Source organism: Solanum tuberosum, unplaced genomic scaffold, assembly GCF_000226075.1.
Source record: "Solanum tuberosum cultivar DM 1-3 516 R44 unplaced genomic scaffold, SolTub_3.0 scf00174, whole genome shotgun sequence".
NCBI lineage: Eukaryota > Viridiplantae > Streptophyta > Magnoliopsida > Solanales > Solanaceae > Solanum > Solanum tuberosum.
This window is the reverse complement of record NW_006239103.1, coordinates 344,699-369,752: the sequence shown is the minus strand read 5'-3', so window position 1 is coordinate 369,752 and position 25,054 is coordinate 344,699. Positions and strand designations below refer to the sequence as shown.

Sequence of the window (25,054 nt, the reverse complement as noted above, 5' to 3'; positions counted from 1 at the left end):
GAGGGCGTGGGGCCGGGGGGGGGGGGGGGGATGTTTGCTTTATTATCATTGATAATGATAAAATATTTTTTAAGATGGCTTAAATGGATTTTAGTTCATTTCTTCTAGATTATCCTATAAGTTTTGTTTATTTGTCACGTATAAACCTGTAGAAAGTTCTCTAACTAATTAAACAAATAAATCTTCCCAAGTAGGTCACACGTTAAACAAAAACAAATAAAATATAGTAATTAACTGTTTTTTTTCTCTGTTTGTCAACGAGATTTTTTTAAGATAGGGTTTTTCATATATAAAGTAATGTTAAGGATATGGTGTAGTGAATGGGGTTGATCTTTTCTTAAAGTCTCAAGTTCGAGCCTGTAGGAAGTGGTTTCCTCCGAATGGGGTGTTCAAGTCCGGGTATAGAAAAATCTTTGGTAGAGAGTTTTTTTTTTCTGCATGGGGTCCTACGTAGCGCGAATCTGAAATAGTTAGACTTCAATACGGGTCTCAAACATAGGATGCAGGAAAATCAAAAAAGAAAAAGTAACATATACTTTAACAGTTGGATTTTGAAAATATGATCAATATTTGTAAGTTCTTAAAAATTGATATGCACCAAATACAATTTTAAAAATTCAAATTTTCAAACGGGAGCATATTTTTATTTGTTTGGAAGCAATTGAAGTTAATAATACTTTATATTCTGTTAGTTAGTAATATAATAAGTAATATTTTTACTTTTTGTTGCATAAAATTCCTTCTATTTTGTTCTTTGGTAGGGGGTGGCTTTGCTTATTACCCAAAGGGCAAGAATGTGGGTGCATCAATATTCTGTATATACTCCCTCCGTTTTATTTATGTGATGTTATTTGACTAATCACGCAATTTTAGAAAGTAAAAAAAGAAAGCACCTAAAGATGTGCCTAATGGTTAATAATATGAATTGAGTAAAAATCAAGAGATTTCAGATTCAAATTTCAGCAGAAAAACAAAAATAAGTAATTTCTTTTCATTTGTTTAGAAGGAAACTTTGTGACATAGAATGGGATGTAAAATAATTATATGTTACAACCTTTCATTTTTAGTTCGTTTCAAAAGTAACGATAACTTGGAGACAATTAACTTAACTTTTCATTTTATCCTAAATGATTTTTCTTTACATTTTGAGAAAAATATTAAAACACTTCTGAACTTGGCGCAAATGATTAGTTTTGTTCTTGAACTATTGACAGTCTTAAAAACACTCTTCTACTTGACTAACTATACTAAGATACACCCTTGATCTGCCACATGACATAACAAGTGGTCTCAAACTCTTGTAGGAGCGTAAAACTCTTAATAAAACGTCAAGAAAAGTGTTGAAAACACCCCTTAATTTGGTGAGAATTAAGGGGTGTATTTCACTCATGTTGTTGGGGTATATTTAAGTTCAGTTTGTAAAGTAAAGGGGTGTCTTTAAGGCTGTCAATAGTTCGAGGATGAAACTAATAGTTCGCGTCAAGATTAAGAGTGTTTTCAATACATCTCTTTTAAATTTTTCATGGTAAAAAAATTCAAAATTTTTCATTTTTTTTAAAAAAAAAATTCACATAAATTAAAACAGAAGAAATACCCGCTTAGCAAACTAGCAACTTGGTAAACTAGTTGACTTAGTTGTACCATCTTTCTAATAAATACGGAGTATTATATATATATACTGATGTGCATTATATGATAGGTTTAATTTTGGACCATTAAACAGCAATTTACAAGTTGAACTGTTTGACTTAATACCATTTCTTAATTATAATTATATTACAGTAATATATATGTTGTTAACATCATTGATCAGGCGCCCAAATTAAAATATATGTAAAATAAAATAACAATAATTAATCACTGGTAGACTCAGCTACTTTTAATTTAAATTAGGATAATAATTAATCAATTGGATACAACTTTAGTGACCATTTAATTTGACTTCAGTACTCTAATCTAACAGCTAGCGCTGATTTACACAACAAATGCGGCCTATGATACAAACACAATAATAATACATTTATTGTTCCGCAAGTGCAGTTTGACGAGGATAAATTATACACAGACCTTATTTCTATTCTTATGGAGTAGAGACTGTTTTTGATAGACTGTCAAGAAAATCTTTATACAAAATATGTTTTGAATTGAAATGCAAGATGAAAAAGTTATGATAAAAACATTGAAGAAAAAAACTTCCGATAAAAAAACAGTAAAAGTAATCAAAGCCAAAAAATAGAGAGTAGAAATAAAATTAAAGAATCAGATAATACTAGCATAATGGGGTCGTTTGGTGTGAGGGATAAGAATAAATACTCCTAGGATTAAATTTTGGTTTCTTGTTTGGTTGCCATGTTTAGAACAACTTATCCTACAATTTAAACCATAGTGATGGGATAAGTTATCCCAGGATAACTAATCTCAGGATAATTTATCCTAGGATAATTTGTTCCCAACCAAACGCCCCCTAATAGTACTACTGGTAAGGAAATAAATAGGTTCTCCAGATTAGAACCCGATTCATTCTGCCTAATAACTTCTCCTAATATTTCCTCGATTTGTATCTATCTTTCTTTGGACTTATCACCGTCAACCTCTCGCATATCCTAAATCACTAAAGCATCCTTCACATGTCCAAATTACCACGGCCTCACTTCTCGTATCTTGCCCATATAAAGGCAATTCTTATATCTTTTTTCGTATATATATCTTCGTCCCTAATCTTATTTCTCTAATATATATAAATTAATATGTCCATATATTTATTTAAGTATTTTTCATTTCTTCTATTTTTATTTTTTCAAACGTAAAAGTTCTTAACTGACCAACGTTCTATAATTAAACTTGTTTTAATAAGACATAGTATGACAGCTTATAATATCTTACGCGTTTCAAAGTCAAATCTCTTAACAATAAATTTCACTAATTAAATACTAATTAAGTGTTGCCTTTGACAGTATGATATTATCTCTGTTTGAAGACTTTTAAATTATTCATTATTATTTATTTTTTTATTAATTAGATTTGCCATTGTCATAATTCAATAAATAATATGATTACATAACACTTGAGGCCAACTGGATCCTTTTAGCTTTATTAATAACTGTACATTGAACTCAACTTGTTTAAAGTTTAATATTTTTATTTATTAAAAAAGAAAGAATATAATTATATTATACTCATACCACAATTGTTATTTTTCTTTGAAAGATCCTAAAGGTCAATATTTTATCTTCGGTGTGGATTCATACATAATTTTTTAAAAAAAATTAGAAAGAAAAGGCATAAAAATACTTTATTCTATTCGCTCATTTTTTTTACTTATCCGCTATATTGAAAATAGATAATCATGTTTAATTGTCAAGTTTGAAAAATCAAAAATCATTTATCATTTTATATATATTTTACTCTTATTACTAAGTATTAATCAGTTTCAATTCATTTCCCCGCGTTTAGATGACTTATACTCCCTCCGTTTTGATATAATTTATGTGACATTTTTTCGAATTTAGAGTAAATCGAGTTTTTTTCTTTTAAAATGCATATGACTTTTGGATATTTTGAATATTTACTTATTGTGATTATAATAATTCGTACGTAATTTTCAAATATGTAAGCTTTATTTTTTTTTAAAAACTTAAAAATTATGTGCGTAGATCCACCGCCAAAATTAAGACAACTTGCTTTCGAAATTTCATTTTTGTCATATAAATTGAGGCAGAAAGAGTAATAATTAGAGCGGCATTGTACTCTCTATTAAGATTTTTTTTTCTCCATATTTAGAGCTCAAATCCGAGACCTTTGATTAGGAGAGTTTATCGAGATAAAAGAAGGGGTATTTACTTGTTAAGCCTAGCTTAATAGAATTGGATCAACACAAAGAAGGGGTCAAAAAAAAGATATTTATCCAAAACTTTAAGTTTTATTTAGCTTTTTTTCTCAATAAACTTTTCTATTTACCCTAATATTGTCTTCTAGGATTGTCCAAGAGAATAAATTTCTTATAAAACCTTCTGAACTTTATATATTACCCACCAAATCGGGATTAAAACCCTTAATTAAAGGAAAGCCAAAAACATGCATTAATTTTCTACAACAAACTTAACCAAATCTTTAGAATTATGGTAATAACTAATAACAAACTTTATCCCTCACACACTCACAATAATCACTCAAAAGATATTTCTAAACTTCACAAGTTTTCAATATACAATCAAAACCTTTTTGTACAATTTATGCAAATCAAGAAGAAAATAATGACTACCTATAATAATTGAAGTCTCAACCAAACACTTATTTCAAGTACACTAACATTATACATTATAAGGAGCACTACCTTTGAATGGACCTATTTTACATTAATCGGACTCCAATCTGAATATTGAATAACATGTGAGAAATTTAATTTTATATATTATTAATTTTAAAATAATCATTTTTTGTCAAAAAAATAATAATCAAGATTGATGATGATCAATTAAAGATATGGATAGATCATATATTATTTTATTATACATCAATAAATAGCAAGTTGATCATTGTACAATTGGGATTTTCTAAGATATGTGTGCTGTTTAATAATGTTCAAGTGGCTTCTTTCTAAGGATCCTCCTCCCTATGTTGTAACTTGTACCCAACATTTGTCTAGCACTTAAAAGGCCTTTTTCGATATTTCAGTTCAATTATTGTTTCAGTTCAATTATTTTTCGTTAAAACTTCAAGACGTTCTATTTTAGGATTGAAATTTTTAGTTCAAAACTCTAAGAAGTTGTTCTTAAATTCAATTAATTAAGATCATTGTGACATTAACTTTAGTTTAAACTGAATATAAATTTTATATTGTCTGAATTATATGATTTGAATATGCAAGAGTGATCTTCGTATTTATATTGAAATTACAAAAAACAAAATACTTATCATATATACAATAGAGAATAGGAAATTAAACTGAAAAAAAAACTTTGAATTGTCCGGAATTAAAATTATTTGGAATTAAATTTGAGATTGAAGCATTATTTGTGCTGTCACTATTATTTGTACGGTCACTTTCGGCTAAACTTTTAAATCATTTGCTTATAGATTAGGGCGGCGTATCAGTTGATTTGAAAGTGTTATTAGTTATCGATTTGTAGATATGTTAAATTCATATTGATTAGTCGATTACTGATCGCTATCGACTTGATTATCAAATCAACAATTAAAAATACACATAAATAGATTTCCTCATTAAAAATCACTTATAAACAATGTGACAAACTGACAAACAAAATCTAATAAATACTTCAGAAATTATCAAGTAATTCACATCTAATAACCACATATTTACAAATAAAAAATAGCAAACATATAACATTTGATACAAAAGGAACCAACTAATTTTACATTATTTGCATATCATGAATAGTAAAACTAACCTACAAAATTTATTATCAGCTTTTAGACAAAATAATACTAACAATTAAAGAAAAAGGCAATAAAGTTTTTTTTTAAATTAATCAAATAGGTGTAGAGCTCCTACCTTTTCTCCAACAGACAAAAACAAGATAAAAGATACACAAGTAATAGATGATTTAGAGATAGGATAGACCATATTATATAATATTATATATTACATAATAAATAAATTAAATCATGGTCATTGTTCATTGGGGTCCCAAATCCTATGGTCACTGTCCACTGGGGTCCTAACATTTTTGTGGTAGGTGAAATTATCACGTTTAACTCTTAGCCAACGTTTGATCATAAGATTTAGGACCTCGATTTTAAGTTTTTAATTTAAAATATTTGTGTATGAAATTTGCATAAAATATGATTTCAAAATCTCAATTATTCAAATTAGTAGAATTTCAAGTTTCTAAAAATATAAAATTTGACGCATGAATTTATATTTTTTTTAAAAGACTTACCATCATTTTAAAAAATTTATAAGAAAGGACTCATGTTTGATGTGAAGAGATTGTTTATATTATGTGGAAGAGTTACATTAAAGAATAGCTAGTTACTATTAATATTGACTATTGAATCAGTGTAAAATCATGTGTATTTAAAAATCATAATAACATGTGCAAGGATTTATTTATAAGAGTAACATAAAAAATATGCAATGTCTTAGGATATTGTTTATTACCTTATATATATAAACTATGTTTTGATCATTTGGTAAGATTATATAAGGATTAAAAGCGTTTTAATAATTTTCACAAATTATAAAAATAACTATATTATAAAAAAAACTTAAAAAATTCAATTTGCATGTCCAAATAAATTTCAATATCAAATCAACATGATTTCAAATCATAATTTAAAATCATACCACCAAATATGGTGGTAATCATGTGACCACCTAATTTATAACATGTATGGTTCATTTTCTGTCAATATTGCGTTTGGAATATCATATACTCTTCCTATGTTATATTAGTTGTTCACGTTTTATTTTACACATGTATTGTTCATTTTTGTCAATATCATCATATACTCCTTTTATTTTATATTAGTTGTTCATGTTTCATTTTACACAATATTTAAAAAAACTATGAATAAAATGACCAATTTTATTAATTAATCATTTATCCATATTAATAACATCAAAATAATTTATAAAAAATATGATTTAATAACATAGGACATATAAATAAAATACCATTAAAATAGATACAAAGTAATTAATAAGGTTTTAAAAAAATTTGAACTTCTATATTCATTTAGTCTTTCAAAGAATATTAATTGTAGCGATAAAATTAAAAAAATAAAATAATTAATTTTTTCTTAATTCAATAAATAAACAAGTAATTGAAACATATATTTTTAATCAGCTGATCAACTAATACGAAACGAAACTGACGGTCATATAAACAAATCAAAAGGCAACAAAAAAGAACCATCTTTTCTCATCTCATGCAAATAGAGACAAGAAAGATACTCATCTCACCTCCTATAAATACAAACAATTTTCTTTACAATTTTCAACAATAGTAAAAACCAATAACAAACAAAAAAAAAAAGAAGAATGGAGAAAAAGGCTCATCCTTTACTTAGAGGAGGAAGAAGAGAAACAAAATATAGCCATGGATTTTCTTCATCAGAAATAGAAACTTTAACATCTATTTGTGAAACAATTCTTCCCCCTCTTCCTCTAAATTCACTTCAAGAAAATAACAAAAAAATTCAAAACTTTCATAAAGTTTCTGGCTCTCAATATCCAATTCCTGATGAGGTATGTAAACAAATAGTCTGTCAGATTTATTGTACTGCTTACTTTTTCTAGTCGATATACATAAATTTTGAAAAAAAAGAGAGGATAAAAATCACATCTTTTACTTTTTTTCCTTTTTGAGGTGAATTGAAGTAATTTATAGGTAGTGGAGTAAATCAGTTAGTTGATCATCTGAACTTTCACGTGTAATTCTCTCCTCCATTTTTCCTTCCTCTACCCCTACTATACTGCTTACTTTTTCTAGTTGATATACACAAATTTCGAAAAAAGATGGATGAAAAAGGCCATCTTTTTCTTTTTTCCTTTTTGAGGTGAATTGAAGTATTTTATTGGTAATAGAGTAACTCATTAGTTAACAATCTGAACTTTCACGTGTAATTCTCTCTCCCGTTTGCTCTACCCTACTATATTGCTTACTTCTTCTAGTTGATATATCTGAGTAGATGGCTGTTTAGGTTAATTCTTTGAAAAAAGATTGATAAAAAGCATTTCTTTTTTTTAGGTGAATTGAAGTAATTTAATGGTCGGAAAATCTGAGTAACTCAATTAGTTGACTATCTGAATTTTAATTTTATTGACGAGGATTTAAATTTTCTTTTAATTTTTTTTAGGTTGCTGAGATTGTGATGAAAAGGGCTTTTTTTGAAGCAAGAATGTTGGTGAGGGGTTTGTTAAGAATTCTATCAACAAGAATTGGGAGTTTGTTACTTTGTGGATTATTTTGTTTTGGAAAAAGTTGGCCTTATATTAACAAATTCTCTGATATTTCATTGGATAAAAGAGAAATTGTGATGCAAAAATGGTTCAACAACAGATTTTTTACTCCTGTTAGATTGGCATTTGTGTTTGTCAAATTCTTGTGTCTATACATCTTCTTTACTCAGGTAATTCTCCTACTCGCTCGGTGTCTGATATTTGTATTAAAGTTTAACTAAATTTGCATCCGTTTCGAAAAGTCTCATATTGAGTATAAAATATTTTCTAACAAAGACAACTTCATACTTAACCTGAAACCTCTAATTAAGAATAAAAAAGTAATTATCACTCCACTGCGACCGTATTATAGTTGATATATCTGAGTAGATGGCTGTTTAGGTTAATTCTTTGAAAAAAGATTGATAAAAAGCATTTCTTTTTTTTAGGTGAATTGAAGTAATTTAATGGTCGGAAAATCTGAGTAACTCAATTAGTTGACTATCTGAATTTTAATTTTATTGACGAGGATTTAAATTTTCTTTTAATTTTTTTTAGGTTGCTGAGATTGTGATGAAAAGGGCTTTTTTTGAAGCAAGAATGTTGGTGAGGGGTTTGTTAAGAATTCTATCAACAAGAATTGGGAGTTTGTTACTTTGTGGATTATTTTGTTTTGGAAAAAGTTGGCCTTATATTAACAAATTCTCTGATATTTCATTGGATAAAAGAGAAATTGTGATGCAAAAATGGTTCAACAACAGATTTTTTACTCCTGTTAGATTGGCATTTGTGTTTGTCAAATTCTTGTGTCTATACATCTTCTTTACTCAGGTAATTCTCCTACTCGCTCGGTGTCTGATATTTGTATTAAAGTTTAACTAAATTTGCATCCGTTTCGAAAAGTCTCATATTGAGTATAAAATATTTTCTAACAGGCCTTTTTGTCCTTTCCACCTTTTACCTCTAATTAAGAATAAAAAAGTAATTATCACTCCAACGCGACCGTATTGATTTTATAACTTTTTTTTAGTCTAAACATGACCCATAGTTTTTGCAGGGCTTTGTTGTCTTTTTCACCTTTTTTACTTTGTATTTTTCTTGAGTCTAAACAAGGGCATGGCACATGGTTTTTGCAGGGCCTTTTTGTCCTTTCCACCTTTTTAAAATATATTTTTATCTTGATATTTCAGTTACTGATTAATTCTAATTTTAGTCCTTATAATATTTGATAAAGTATTTACTAACCTTCGACTATTTTTAAAATGTGAATTTTTAATCCTTTTGCTGATGAATATTCATAAATTTCCAGAATTAATAACCATTCCACTGTTTAATTATCCAATTCTATGTTAAATTCGTATTGAAATTCTATATTTGAAGATAATGTACTTCTTAAAATAGTTCAAATATAACATTTTCTACCTAAAGGAATCAAAAGCATATATTTTAATTAATCAAAAGTTATATGTGTTCGAGTCATTTATCACGAGGATCAAAATCAGAATTTACGAATAATCAAGAAATGTTATTCTCCGTTTTTTTGTGATATGGGGGCAACATGCTAAGTTAGAAATCTCAAGGTACCATATAATATTATGCTAAGTATTTTATAAAAATATCTTTCTTGATTTTGGAATTAACAAATTCCTATAAATTTGTTTTGCTCAATATAGCCAACTTGACTTGAGTGTCCATAAAGAATTGGTCACTAGGAAGTTTCATATTTTAATTATATCTGAAATTGTGCTAGCATCATGTTTTTAAAATTTTACTTATTTTATTTTCAAAGCTTCTTAAAATCCAACCTTTCTTGATAGGTTGAAAAAGATTTCACCGATCGTGCATTTACATCAAATCAAATTAGTTTATCGTGATTAGCGATAAAAAATGAAAAATATGTATTAATTAATGAAAGTTCAGGTAGTCAACCATTAGAGGTAAAGGGTATTAAATATGATATTTTTAAATGAATTTGACAAAAAAAAAACTATTATTTTGGGAAAATGACCTTTCCATTACTAGCTTATCCCATTAGAACACATGATATGCAAAAAAGCCTTATATGGACAATTTGAAAGTCAAAACATGTGACTAGTGAAGATGACTTATACTTTATTGATCACTGTTTATTTATTGAAAAATATCACTTTTAATTATTTTTTAAAAGAAGTTAGGTGGTTGAAAATGATAACTCATTTATTTGGAGTTTTTATTATAATAGGTAACTTTTTATATGGACCAATTTCTTCTTTCAATAGAATAGAAAAAAGGACACTTCATTGTTAATTTGGTCCCAAGATTTTGATGTGCATCTTTTTTGTTACACTAAAAACAACATCAACAACTAGATTGATTCTCTTTATTATGAGCTATGTTACTCGAACTCTTCAAATATACTGGATGCGCGTGTTAAATTCTTCAAAAATTATGTATTTTTGGAGGAGTCAACACGAATGCCGCAACATTTATATGGAGAGCCCGAGTAACATAGAGTATGAGATATTCAGATATGATAAATAGCTACAACATTCAGTATTTGATGAGAATATCAAGTAATCTCTCCATACCAATATATGTGATGGTGTTTGCCTAGGCACGGATTTTTAGAATGAATACAAGACTTTTGAAACTTTGGTTCAAAACAAGCCATAAATATAGAAATGTATCGTTCCTTTTTAGTCTGACTAAGAAAAGAGAGTCACATAAATTGGAACCGAGGGAGCAGTTGATGTTGAAACTTTTTTACTTACAAATGCAGTCCAATCATTTAGAGGGGCATTTTCATCATCATTTAGTAGATTTATTGGACCTATTATTTTCCTTCACTTGAACTAATTTGTGAGTACTTTTGACCTATGTTGTTCGGATTCTTCAAAGATGTCAACGAGTGCATGTAAGTAGTGATGTGACACAGACGTGGCAACATGTTTGAAGAGTCCGAGCATCATAGCTTTTGACATTACATTCAACAAATTTGCATATTTTGATCAAGTAAGTTAACAAAAGAACCACAAAAACTAGCTAAAAGTGCTAAATTGAGTGTCTTTTTTTTTTTTGCTATAGGTTGGTGAAGATTCAAAAAATCCAGCATGGGATGACATTGGATATCAAGTAGACAATGAAGAGAACTCTTCAGAAACACCTGATGAGAGACCTCTTCAGAAGGGAATCATCGAAACTATATACGAGACAGAATCAACCATTGTAAAATCCCTTGTCGAAAAAGGCCTAAAAGTCACAGAAGACACAAAAAACAACATGTACAAGGTTCAATGTGATGTTGTCATTGTTGGTTCAGGCTGTGGTGGAGGTGTTGCAGCAAGTGTTCTTGCAAGTTCTGGCCAGAAAGTCGTTGTTCTCGAGAAAGGAAACTACTTCGCGAAATCAGACTATTCTTCCCTTGAAGGACCTTCACAGTCTCAAATGTATGAATCAGGAGGTATATTCTCAACTTTGGATGGTAAAGTTATGATCTTGGCAGGTTCAACAGTTGGTGGTGGCTCTGCTGTTAACTGGTCAGCTTGCATTAAGACCCCTGACTCCATTATACAAGAATGGGGCGATGATAAAAGAATCTCCATGTTCAAAACCCCTGAGTATGTATCAGCTATGGACAAAGTTTGTGAACGAATCAACGTGACAGAGAAATGCACACAAGAAGGTCTACAGAATCAGATTCTCCAAAAAGGGTGTGAAAGACTTGGTCTTGAAGTTGAAGGCGTGGCAAGAAACTCATCCGAGGATCATTATTGTGGCTCGTGTTGTTACGGATGTAGAAGAGGTGAGAAGAAAGGAACTGATACAACTTGGCTAGTCGATGCTGTGGACTGTGGAGCAGTGATTATAACAGGATGCAAAGCCGAGAGATTCATACTCGAAAATAAAAAGTATGGGAAAACAAGAAGCAAGAAATGCTTAGGAGTGATTTCAACTAGTATGAATAAGGATATCACAAAGAGTATATGTATTGAGGCAAAAGTAACCATTTCAGCTTGTGGTTCTCTTTTGACCCCTCCACTTATGATCTCTAGTGGATTGAAAAATCGAAACATTGGTAGAAATCTCCATCTTCATCCAGTCATAATGGCGTGGGGGTACTTCCCTGAGTCCAACTCTGATCTCAAGGGAAAAATATACGAAGGAGGAATCATTACCTCGGTACACAAAGTGGGGAGTCATGATTCGAATGTAAGAGCTATTATAGAAGCTCCTGCTTTAGGACCGGGATCATTTGCTGCTTTATGTCCTTGGACATCAGGAGAGGACATAAAGAATAGATTACTCAAGTATGACAGAACAGCTCATTTATTTGCAATGGTTAAAGATGTTGGATCGGGGGAAGTTAGGTCCGAAGGAAGAATTAACTACACGTTCAATGGCACGGACAAAGAAAGTTTGAAACTCGGGCTAAGACAAGCTTTAAGGATCTTGATAGCAGCAGGAGCTGCTGAGGTAGGTACTCAACGTAGCGATGGACAGAGAATCAAATGTAAAGGACAAAGTGAAAAAGCACTCGAGTCTTTTCTTGATACAGTCACAGCAGCTGAGGGACCAAAGTCACTTGTAAAGGATTTCACAACTTATTGTTCTGCTCATCAAATGGGGAGCTGCAGGATGGGAATGAACGAAAAGGACAGTGCAGTCGATGAGAACGGGGAGAGTTGGGAAGCAGAAGGACTATTTGTTTGTGATGCTAGTGTTCTTCCAGGCGCTGTTGGTGTAAATCCAATGATCACTATACAGTCTACTGCATATTGCCTATCCAAGAAGATAGCAGAGATGATAAAAGATGGAAGGTTCTCAAGATAAGCCATACTCAGCTACTTATCCTCTTTATATATATATTGTATCTATACGAATTCGTAATGTCTAGTCCTTCTTTGATTGTTCATAAGTTTGTAATTTTCATTTGAAGTTAACACTTTGTATGACTAGTATGGATAAAGAGGATATCAATAAACAAAATATTCATGTTTGATGTTTTGTCCCTTGCATCAGCTTATTCAACATTCTTCAGACGAATGTTAAATGGTGAAAAACACACCTGAAGTATTACTTTTTTGCGAGTTTCATACCTGAACTATTATGTGTTTGCTCACCAACTATTTATCAAAGCACACCTCGAAGTTAGTGCTGGCAATTATGTGTTTGCTCACCAACTATTTCACATGCCTTTTGGCGATTGTATTCAAACACTTGGTCTACTCAGCTTTGAGGTGTGTTTTGATAAATAGTTGGTGATAGTTCAGGTAGGAAACACAGAACACTTGATACTTCATGTATGAAACTAGCAAAAATAGTGATACGACAGGTGTGTCTTTGACCTATGTTTCTTGGACTCTTAAAAAATGTCATCGGGTGTGCGTCGTATCCTTCAAAAGTAGTGTATTTTTGGAGGATCCGTCACGGGTCTGGCAACATTTTTGGATAGTCCGAGCAACTTAGTTTTTGACCATTATCTCTTATTTTATTCCTACTTATAACACAGAAATGCAGTTTGATAAATATATAACTGAATGTGGATAAAGGATCATAATAGAATTGAATTAAGTCACAAGAAGTGTTAATGACATACAATCATAATGTGGTAGAAGAACCAATTATTCTGGGAAATCAAGACTTCTTCTGATATTTACTAAGAATAATATAAGACCTCAGAGATACATTTCTGATCACAATTGAGTTAAGAATGAGCAAAAATATACAAACAGGCATGGAAATAACATTAGCTTAATGCAACTCTTCTTGGCAACACCTTGAGCCATAAGGATCGAGTCGTTGTTAAACGATCAATAAGATGATGGCGGATTCTCCACTCACACCATAAGCGATAAGTGCCTCCAACTTGCTGCTGCAGAAACTACTGTTTTCCGCTTATTCAGAAGCCTGTCTTTGTTATCCAAACATAGATCTAAAAGTTATTCTAGCCATCAGAGTCTGTCTCGCGGAATGGCAATGGAACTGTTTTCACTGCCCTGAACTTTCCGACATTGTTCAAGTGCTCATTCTCCAACCTAAACAATCACAAATAAACAGTAAGGAATCTTGTATGTTCAGCACATAACATAATGTCTTTGCTTGCCTGCTAGGGACTTAGTGTACCTGTAGAAGTTCCAGTGACCACGTCGAATAACTTCCAACGAGGCAAGGAAAAAGTCAAGTAAATGCGACTCAAATGGTCCAACGTTGAAATGCATCACTGTCTCCACCCAAGCTACTCTCAAGACCAAATTCAAAGCCTATGTATTCAAAATACATGTTCAGATATATGATATTGTTGTATGTAACACAAAAACACTGTCGAAAGACGAAAGGACTTACAATTGAAGCATAGTAAATGCTCTTATTCTTCAAGATTAGTTCATCTCTGAGCAAAAAGTTTTTGGATTTCAAGTTAAAAAATCCCCAGTCCTTTACAAAATCCCAATACAACTGATAAACTGTGGCTATAACTGAAGTCACCAAGACGATCGAGAACCATAACTGTGAGTCAGGCTCTCTTCCATAAGTTAGCCTAGCACCAGCTGCTACCATAGCAGAAACATACTTTCCCAAGTTAGCCAAGTGATTTATGTCAGACTCGTCGAACCATCTCCTTGCACACTAGATAGATAACAGAACACACGAGTTAATTCACTCCGAAAACTGTCAAAGTTCAAATCTTTAGCTGTTACCATATTTACCTGCATTGCTCGCCAATAATATGGCGCGAAAGAGATAACATAAGCAAGCTCTCTGTACATCCTTCCAGATTTACAAGTTGGAAGTCCATGAGTTGTCAAACTTCCAGCAAGAAAATAGCAAGCTGATGACTCCAAATGCCTCATCAATGGGATCTAAATACAGGAAAACAGAAGTAAAGTTTAGAATGCAACTTCGTGGACGTTCATACTTTGTTCTGTAGTCTTTTAATTCCCATATACTTCCTATAATAAAAGGCTATATGTCAACATCTCGGAGACAACTTTACTGTTGCTCCAAAGCTCCCCTTCGGATAGAAGATATTGTGAAAAAAAAATTGGTAGTAAGGTTAGCTAACCTGGCTTGTAAGTTGATCAGCCATGAAAAAATCTACCATGAGGACCTGCATCAATATCATTATATTTGAGAGATCAAGAATCATTAATAAAAAAAACGCGTTCATGATATTCAGGATATGAAAGTACCTTGTAAAACGGAGAGCAGACGATGTTACGTATCACTTTGAGGAAGTAGAAGCGCGTTGGACGATAGAAAACGTTCAACGGACATATCAGCAGAGCAAGAAAAATCTGAAAAAATGCAAAGGGCAAGATTAGAAAGGTATGCATTTGAGTCATTTCAACTTAAATGTTACTACTAGTAAACAAGATTTTTTCGGTTAACAAACCAGTAGTAGTATTCCAGGAATTGCATCGACTTGGCTCGGAGAAAATCCATTCGAAAGTAAGATCAAGTGAACAACTAGAGCCCCAACAACAGAAGTCATCAAGCAAGTTCCTATGAGGAAAGCATCTCTGTATTTGAGAGCTGTTTTAGGTTGAAACTCAAATATGAAGTTGTAATTGATCCTTGTGCCTTTCCATAGGAACAAATTGCATCCATACATGAACAAATGCAAGCTTAGCAATGCAAACATGCTGCACAACATACACAAGTAAACTCATCTTTAACATCATACAACACTGCAACATTCGTAAAGATATAACTTCGTTTAGACTATTACTGTAATACAATTTAACATGTTATAGCACGTTACAACAACAAGATATCCAGTGTAGATCCACAAAGTGGGAGTCTGGAGAGGGTAGAGTGTACGCAGACCTTACCCCTACCTCAGAGGTAGAGAGGTTGTTTCCGATAGACCCTCAGCTCATGGAAAAACAGTGCAAAAGCAGTCCAGAAATAGCACAAATGAAAGTGAAAGTACAACAAAGCATTCTGAACAATAACTACAACAAATCGAAGTACAAGTAACAACATAATTCAGTGGCGGAGCCAGGAATTTCACAAAGGGTTTCCAGAAATAGCACAACAAAAACTCTTTTAAAAAAGTAGAACTAGAAAGATTCAAACACACGAGCACTTCCTCATTCCAAGGAGGTGAAACCACTGGGCTATAACAATTTGTTGTGTTAAAGGTGTCCAAAATATGTTATTTAATCATTTTATGTATCATTTTACTTGTATGTACGGTATTTCCCGATGAAGTGTGTCCAATTGGACACCCTGACCACCATGTGGCTAGCCACTGCAACAGATAGTAACGAAAATTGAAGGATAAGAAACTATAGGAGCAGTACTACGACTACTACTAGTATCGGAGTAGTACTAAGATTACTAACATCCTACTTTAATCCGTGTCCTCCCTCCTATCTAAGGTCATGTCACGTGTTATAGCAAGTAATTTTACTTTATTTTTCAGGTAACTAGTTCGACTTATTAAAGGAGTGTTACATGATAGAAAAAGAAACAAAAATTAATTTTGGGAGAATATAAGTATGTTCCTTAACATAGCTTAACGAGTTTAAGTTTTATGCACCAGCAATGTAACGACATATTCTTAACCAATCATGTCACTTATAAAACAGTTACATATAAATCGCGAAATAAATTACAAGTCACAAACTATAAAAAGAAAAGACATTTTCCATAATTTATGTCAATAAAGGGGGAAAAAATGAAAATAATGTGAGTAAAATAAGAAAAAAGTACCTGAAAACAGGGTAAACAGTTTCAACATAAGCAGCTTCAGTTCTTGTAGAAAACATGCCACTCAAATGGGCCAAAATTGCATACACACTAAATAACGTCACAAAACAACCTGTGAAAAGCCCTGCAAATCGAAAAAATCGATAAAAATTACTAATTGTATTTAACTTATATACACTGTCAGTATAAGAAAAATTCACACTATCAATGTAATTTAACATGTTACAACAAGTTTCTCGTCGTATTTTACATGTTCAATGGACCTTTTTTATTATTAGTATGTAAGTGGTTCTTAATTTGACCTAGGAATGTTAAATGAGCTGGGTTAATAAATGTGATCGATACAAAGACCCTTCTAACTCAGAATCACTTCAATATGTTTTTTTTCTTTGTTTATTTGTTCTTTTAAATCTCTAGTTGCAATTTAATAGCTTAAAGAAATTGATTTTTTTTCCCTAGAATAAAGTCAAATTATACTCTATACTGCAAAATGGTTTTCTTGTGGGACAAAATTATCTTTAGAGTTTATGTGAGCTACTAGTTATGTAACCCCAAGCAATTGACAACTTCATTATCAATGAGTTTATTTGAGTGACACCTTGACCCTTTTTTTCCACCTGGTGTCCGGAGCACACATTGGAGCCTCGACTAAATCCGAATCGCGCACTGCAAGGCCCATTCGGGGTACACTCCCAACAGGATTTTCTCCATTCCAGAGCTCGAACCTTGAATAAATACATTAGTCACCCAATTCCCATGTTTGATATTCCTTCTGATCCATATTTGTTATCATATTTCGGTTCTCTAGAGTTAATTTGACTAATTTTCAGAATTAATTAAAAAACAAGAATTATTATTATTTATCTTTTTGTTGTTGTTTTGTTCCATATTAGTTGTCATATTTCGATTCTCTGAACTCAATTTAACTAAATTTCGAAGTTAATTAAAAACAAACAAGGATTATTAATATTTTTTTGGTGTTGAAACTTTAGTGAACTTTATTTGTACCTTTTATTAGCACTAACCTATGCATATATAGATGGATCTACAGACACATATAAAAAGGAAATTTTATAAAAAAAATTGTTTTATTATTTTTTTAATAAGGGGGGTGGGTGGGTGAGTGAAGAATTTTACCAACAAAAAAAGTGACCATATGAGATTCTTTATTCTGTTGTGGTCTTAAGAACTTCATTGCCTTTTTCCTGTCACTGTTTGCAAAGTGCTGTGTGAATAAGGACTCCACTTCATCCATTAGTCTAACCACCTTCTCACCATTAAAATAAAAAATAAAATATTATAACATTAGTACATACATTTTCCACCTTATCTTATAAAGTAACCATTAACTCATTATTAAACATTAACAATATTATTTTTCATGATAGATTTATCTATGTTGTTCAGACTCAAGTGTGGGGCGTACTCGATACAGATTGTAATGGTCAAATTCTTTATTATATAAAATTTTAGGATTCAGAGTGTGAATATGAGTGTATGAAATCGTACGATCAAAATATATACATATAATATACCCAAATTATGTCTATTGATACTAGTGCGGCAGTAAATATGAAATTAGTTGTAAAATTTATCAGTAATTCCTAGCTAATTAGATTTTTTATAATTCATCACTGATCTGTAGCTAAATGAAATTAGCATGAAATTTTTATTGTTTAGCTACAAAATTTTGTTTGTTGCTAACTTTTTTTTATATAGTGAAGAACTTCTAAGGGTCCGAGCAATATAGGTAGCATAATGACATGAGCCTATAATTTTTTCCTTTCAACAACAATCATGAAAACAACATGAAACATAAAATGTAAAAAATATTGAACTATATATACTATTTGATACGACAAAAGTCATTTTCACGAACGCGATAATTCATAAAGATAATGATATATATTTATAATTTTTACGTGAAATTTACCTTATCAGAGCTGATGAAATGTGATCTTTTTACTTGTTTAAGGTAATTTGCTGATGATTGCTGCTTAGCTACCTGTTTGATGATGAAAAAACATATTATTACAAAATATTTTACGTGTCGTATGCATTTATTGATTTGACGTAAACACTGGTGTTTTCATTAATTTTTTCTTAAATGTACTGTACTAACAATATATTTACCTTGTCAAACTTTTTAAGTATCTTCACGAAAGCAACCATATTTAGTGAGCTGAAAAAAAAGTTAAGTGAAATAATTAGAACTCAATTAAAGTAAATAACTACGTTCAAGAAACTTCTTCCATAGCTAATGAAAAAAAAAACTTTTTGACCAAAAGGTGACAAATAATTAGCCAAATATAGAGAAATTGAAAAGGAAAAAAAAAAGAGTTCAAAATATTTGCTAAATATTTGATATATCTTTTGTCATTTTCTTATTGCTTTAAATTTTTTCCCTTTATAAAAGATTCACTTTATTTGTTTGTTACATGTTTGTTTCGAAATGTTGTTGAAGAATAAATAAATGATTGCTATATAAAGTCAAATTAATATTACGACATAAATCTATTATATTACGAAAACGAAATCTCGACTATAACAAAAATACAAATATATCACAATCCTAGAAAGAGTAAAGTGTTTTTGTATGATTTGACATATATATATATATAGTATAACATAAATATATATTATTATCGGTGTAATTTAATATGTTATAGTACGTATCAAACTATGTAGAACTAAACTCTTGAGTACCATGATGCTAGAGCTACCATGATAAAAAGAAGTTTAAATTCTACATTGTACGATCGACAAATATTACTTTTTATACGAATATCATTACCATGGTCAATTGAATTGTGCCAGCTCAAAAATTATATTGTGTACCACGATAAATATTAGGAGTACTTATTATTTATGTATATTAAATCTTAAACACCCTTTATTAACAATATTCTTAGTGAAATTCTTGATTTTGTCACGGCTCGATATATCATTATTATATGCATGTGTGAACTACACTACCAACTAGTATCAAGCAGGATCTTCTTTTTATCGTAACAAATATAGTGATATTCAACATACGTATACAAATTTAAAATCCTAAATCTTCCTCTGAAATCTAGCATGCAACATACAACTTATGTCCCTAAACAACAAAAATTTCACGTATAATCCTATCTAACGACATATTATAAAAAAAAAAATGCTAGATATAGATATAGACTATTGAATAATTTAGCGACAGATTAACGACAAACCTGTAAGTTTTGAGTAAGCCAAGGCCTCTATAGAGTTCAACAAAAGCACCTCTAATCATTTTTTCAGCACATTGTATTTTCTTCTTGTTGATATATTCTCTAGGTCCATCTTTTTTAGGATTATTCACTAAATCTTCCCATAACATAGATGTAACAGCAGCAATTGTACGTGTTGGTGTTGTTGCTGGAATATCAATCCTCATAGCAACTTTTGGTTTTCCACCTTTTTTTGTCTTAGCTCTTGTGCTTGCTGAATTTACAAAATTTATCCCATTTTTCTCTAGTGCTGCTATCACTTCTTCTGTTTGTGATATTGTTTCTGTCCCTGTTGGACTACCACAATCACTTTGTGTTTCTACATACAAAAAAAATAGAATGTTATTTCGGAGTTTCGGATTATATATATGTTGGTCTGATCATTCAAAAATAAAGTCAGACACATGTCGAATCTTCAGAATATGTATAGATTTTGTTATTCTTTGTTTAGTTACTTTGTTGATTGGACCCTTCTTGTGTCGGAGTAATAAGGGGGTTTATATGTTGGTTGGATCATTCAAAAATGAAGTCAGACACATGTCGATTAATCTTCAGAATATGCATAGATTTTGTTGTTGTTTTTTAGTCACTATGTTGATTGGATCCTTCAAAAATATTGTCGTACTTGTGTCGTAGTAGCGGAGGTGGGATAATAATAAGGGGGTTTATATATGTAGGTTAGATCATTTAAAAATAAAGTCAGAGACATGTCGAATCTTCAGAATATGCATAGATTTTGTTGTTGTTTTTTAGTCACTATGTTGATTGAATCCTTCAAATATATTGTCCCACTTGTGTCAGAGTAGCGGAGGTAGAATATCGACAAAGGGATTTATCATTTAATATATATAAATTGACCTTATATATACAGTGTATTTTCTAGCAAAAAAGATTTAGATGAACATCATTCTGATCCTGTCGTGTTTGATCCTCAAAAATTACATATTTTTTAGAGGATTATCTAACACACATCGAATGGTACTTTTGAAGAGTTTATCGATTGAGCAACATAAATAGATTTCATAAAGAAATAATTAAGTTGATATTCTAGAAAGAAAAGGAAAAACTTTCTGATTTTTTTAAGTTTTATGCCTAAGTGGTTGGGAAAGTAATACTTGCACAATTGAATCACTTAATTATATATGGATCTCTATAATAAGCTTCAATTGATAATATGATAGACTTGATGATAGGCTTAACTAACATCTTGTTAATAGTTGAACAATATAGTATAAGAAATTATACAATATATAACTTATATTGTTTAGATACGTATTACGTGATTTTTCAAGTTTAAAATCTTTGTAGAGTTATGAATTTCTTAGGGTGGACATTTTTATATGAAAAATGTTGTGGAATCCACTAATATATTATCAAATAAGAATTGATTATTTTGTTGGAAGAAAAATAAAATGCAATCTTTGTATTTTGGGACCACCATGATATTCATTTTAATGGGAGAAACTATTCACACATATCAATCTTATTTTAGCCATGTTATTTTTTGATAATTCATCAAAAATAGGAAAATGTATCTTGTATCAATTCGGGATGTTTTATGCACTCAGACTATTTTTTTTAAAAAAATTTAGACATTAAACCCAAGCTAATTGAACAAGCATTTCCCAATAACAAACTTTAACGTGTTTAATTAGACTATTCTAAAATTGCCCTCAAATTATGCAAACATTACATGAAGTCTATTAAGAAAAAATTAACATATGTTACTAACTTATCACATGATATGTTTAATTAGAATTGTTGTAAGCAAAGGATGAAAAATTGGACAACTCACCGGAAAAATCGGAGTTCCGACCAGACGATGAGTGGGACCGACTGAAAAACCCGGATCCGGACCTTGACCCGAGAGTTTTCCGGCGCCGGTCGCTCAGAACTTGCTTGAGGTCCAATAATATTTGGAGCTGCTTATTGAGAATATCGCCTCTTTCAAGAAACTCACTCTCTTTCGTCTTATAAAACTCATTCACTTTTTTCAGTTCTTCATCCAACATCTCAAAAAATAGCCTCACCTACACATGCAAAAAAAAAAAATTATGAAAATTTTCAATACCCCTCTTTGTAATTTCACAAAAAAAAAATAGAAATCAGCAACGAACAATTTTTATCGCTAACAACAAAAGTCTATACGATGATCATTAGCGATAGATTATCAAAAATGTTATATTAGTTAAGTGTTACATAGTACAGACTATTGATAATTTTCGTAGCTAATTTCAGTTTTTTTTTAAAGATTTTTCTAATATTATATTATTGTTATTATTACCTCATCTTCTTCGGAAAACAATTGAACAAGCTCATTTTCAGTTTCATATATTTCTTCTTGCTCTTCTTGTTCCTCTCCATTTTCTCCTTCTTTAATTATACTCTTCACCTACAGTAAACAAAAAAAATAAACAAAAAAAATATTAATGCCAATATGGAAAGTAATATCAATAACTTTACAAATTCTAACAAAATTCCCAAATAATAACTAAATTGTCATTTTCATTTTGACCCCTTTTTTATGGTTGTTGTACTTGTTTCAACTCTTCACGATAGTTTCATGATACAAACATAAAAAAAATAATTAAAAAACCGTTTCATTTTATTGCCTCCATGCTAAACCACACACCCCTTGAAATCTTCTTGATTAATATCGAAACTAACGAATAATCTGGAGATGATAGGATGTATGCAAACCTTACCTTTCTGTTTCCAATATTAGAATGTATGCAGACCTTATCCTTTTGATTCCGATATTAGTATTAGTATAAAAAATAAAAAAAACACAACATTTTCATGAAGGAGAAGAAAAGGTGGCAAAAAGCAAGAATATACATTTGATACTATTGATACTAGTGGTATTGCCTAGCCATATACTATATTTTAAATTAAATATTTTTATAACTTTTACCTCAAAATAGCATAACCTTTCCCTTTCTTTTTTCAAACAATATGAAAAAACAAACTACAATATAATTACAAAAGAAAAAAAAAAGACATACTTGAGAAACTTCATGAGATTTATGAAACTTCATATTAGAGGTGATAGTGAATGAACGAATTGAGTCGAATATGGATCGACCAAAATCATGAATAAGAGAAGAGTTTCCATCATGAACATGATGAGGTTTTTTTGATATCTTGATTTTCTTAACTTGTTTTTTAAGTTGCCAATAATTTACAAAAGCATCTTTCCATTCTGGAATTAGTTGTGCTTCAAGTTCTTTAGAAAACTTCACCATTTTTTTCTTTTGAGGAAAAAAGAATAAAAAAAGAGGAAAAGGAGGGAATTTTTTTTTATTTTTTAGAGATGAGAGACAATAAGAGGAAGTTTACAAAGATTATATAGAGGGGTACGGAATGGAGGGTTGTTAGAAAAAAGAGACAAAAGTTAGTAGTACTCCACCTTTCTCCGTCTCATAATATTTGTCACGTTTCATTTTTCGAGAGTTAAACTAAATTAATTTTTATCAAGATATAATTTTTTGATCATGTTAATATGATAAGAATTAACTACTAAAAACAATGCAAAAATCGATCAACGGATCTGTCCCGTCTCATAATATTTGTCATGTTTTATTTTTTGAGAGTCGAATTAGATTGATTTTGATCAACACTTTTCATGCATTATGTTAATATGAGAAAAATAAACTACTAAAAACAATGCAAAAAATCGATCGACGAATCTATCCAAAAAAATTGAGAAAATATCAATTCCGTCGATTTTTTATTTTTTTTAAATAATAAAAAATCGACGGACGAATGTCGATGGGTTTCTTTTTACACAAAATGCGTGGAAATTATAAATTTTTAAAATAATTTTAATTTTTTTTTTTTGACGCAGTCCCTCAATTTCTTATTATATCTTTACAAAAAGACGACAGACATGATCGATTTTTGAAGTGTAAAATTGCAGTTGAAGTCTTGAAGAGTATAAATAAAAATGATGGATATATTTTATCAAATAACATGTATGACCGAGTGATAAAATTGTCCAAAATCATTAAAAAAATAAAAAAATGAATTTGATTTCAAATAGCAACATTATTTAATGTATATTTTTTTAAAAATTGACCATGTCCATCATTTTAACTCATGTTTTAGTAGTAAATTATAAGTAATTACTCCCTCCGTCCACAATTATTTGGCAGGTATACTAAAACTAGATGTCCAAGATTAATTGTCAATTTAAACAACCAAGAAACAATTAATCACCTTTTTCCAATTCTGCCTTTAATGATAGTGTAGTTCAATTGAAAAGTTATGTAGACTTTTGGTATTCTTGGTATAGTAGGGTTATATTAGTCAAATTACACCTTCTATTAAATTTTCCTTGAGGGGTGTGCATGACCTTACCTTGACAAACAATTGTGGACGGAGGGAGTATAATACTTTTTATATAATTTTTAAACATTCAATTTAACTCGGAAGATTAATGAATTAGTTGTTAAAAAGAAAAATATAACAACTCATATAAAACAAAGGATCTATAGACAGTAAATAGTGGCTGCTTTGTTTCTTATTTTAATTATTTTTTAGAAGCATATATAATGGTTACCTTTTGACACCAGAAAAAAGATGAATCAACTATAGATAGAATGACTTATTCAAGATGCTTGTTACTCTATCTGATCAAATAGATTAATTTTTGGGATAATTGAGTAGTGTTTTAAATTTTTTCAAAAATATTAATAGATACTGGTCAAAAAATTTAAAAATAATGTAGTTATAAAGAAAAAATATGAGTGTGACTATATATTTAATAGACTCTTCAAGTAATTGTAATAGTACATTTACTTTTTATCAGGTTCATAAAGTAAGCACCGTGTTCGATCATAAAATTTGATTCATTATCAAAGTTTTTCTATAAACAAAATGTTGATGTTATCATACAACTATTGATGTTGAAAATTTAAGATAGATAAAGAAAAGGTGTTTTCTTTTTATTTTCTTTGTCTATTTTTATTTGTCCACTATATTAAAAATAAATATTCATTTTATTTGTTCACATTAAAAAATTAAGAGATATTCACTTAGTTCCTAATTCATCCTTATTACTAAGTATTGTTATTCTCCTAAATCCTAATATATTTCCCAAAATATTAAATTTATTATATTTAAAAAGTAATATTATAAAAGTATTATTTTATTTGTTATTCTTTATATAATGTGACAAAAGACAAATAAAAATCAACGATGATAAAGA

The 25,054-nt window shown here is 30.2% G+C and overlaps 2 protein-coding genes across 3 annotated transcripts; one reads left to right on the top strand and one right to left on the bottom strand.

The window, feature by feature from the left end:
* The first annotated feature begins 6,981 nt into the window (after positions 1-6,981).
* LOC102581445 (long-chain-alcohol oxidase FAO1) lies at positions 6,982-12,884 on the top strand. 2 transcript variants are annotated; one of them, XM_006354401.2, is made up of 3 exons: positions 6,982-7,213; positions 7,825-8,097; positions 10,970-12,884. In XM_006354401.2, exons 1-3 carry the CDS (start codon positions 7,007-7,009, stop codon positions 12,713-12,715), a joined length of 2,226 nt encoding a protein of 741 aa, XP_006354463.1. In that variant the 5' UTR covers positions 6,982-7,006; the 3' UTR covers positions 12,716-12,884. The 2 variants fall into 2 exon arrangements, with proteins under 2 accessions (XP_006354463.1, XP_006354464.1); XM_006354402.1 differs by lacking the exons at positions 6,982-7,213; positions 7,825-8,097 and adding an exon at positions 8,469-8,737.
* A 541-nt stretch (positions 12,885-13,425) lies between these two features.
* On the bottom strand, positions 13,426-23,140 carry LOC102581109 (phosphate transporter PHO1). Its single transcript, XM_006354400.2, has 15 exons — positions 22,851-23,140; positions 22,130-22,237; positions 21,641-21,875; positions 19,810-20,164; positions 18,731-18,779; positions 18,531-18,602; positions 17,735-17,864; positions 16,601-16,721; positions 15,276-15,525; positions 15,073-15,177; positions 14,946-14,990; positions 14,590-14,742; positions 14,228-14,509; positions 14,009-14,145; positions 13,426-13,920 (listed from the first exon to the last, which is right to left on the bottom strand). The coding sequence occupies exons 1-15, from the start codon at positions 23,088-23,090 to the stop codon at positions 13,830-13,832; spliced, it is 2,373 nt and encodes a 790-aa protein (XP_006354462.1). The 5' UTR covers positions 23,091-23,140; the 3' UTR covers positions 13,426-13,829.
* Positions 23,141-25,054: the final 1,914 nt, after the last annotated feature.

Coding starts and splice junctions, on each gene's coding strand:
- LOC102581445 (XM_006354401.2), top strand. CDS start 7,007: ATGGAGAAAAAGGCTCATCCTTTACTTAGAGGAGGAAGAAGAGAAACA. Junction 7,214..7,824: donor AATATCCAATTCCTGATGAG/GTATGTAAACAA, acceptor AATTTTTTTTAG/GTTGCTGAGATTGTGATGAA. Junction 8,098..10,969: donor TATACATCTTCTTTACTCAG/GTAATTCTCCTA, acceptor TTTTTGCTATAG/GTTGGTGAAGATTCAAAAAA.
- LOC102581109 (XM_006354400.2), bottom strand. CDS start 23,090: ATGGTGAAGTTTTCTAAAGAACTTGAAGCACAACTAATTCCAGAATGG. Junction 14,743..14,945: donor CTGATCAACTTACAAGCCAG/GTTAGCTAACCT, acceptor TCCTGTATTTAG/ATCCCATTGATGAGGCATTT. Junction 14,510..14,589: donor ATTATTGGCGAGCAATGCAG/GTAAATATGGTA, acceptor TTATCTATCTAG/TGTGCAAGGAGATGGTTCGA.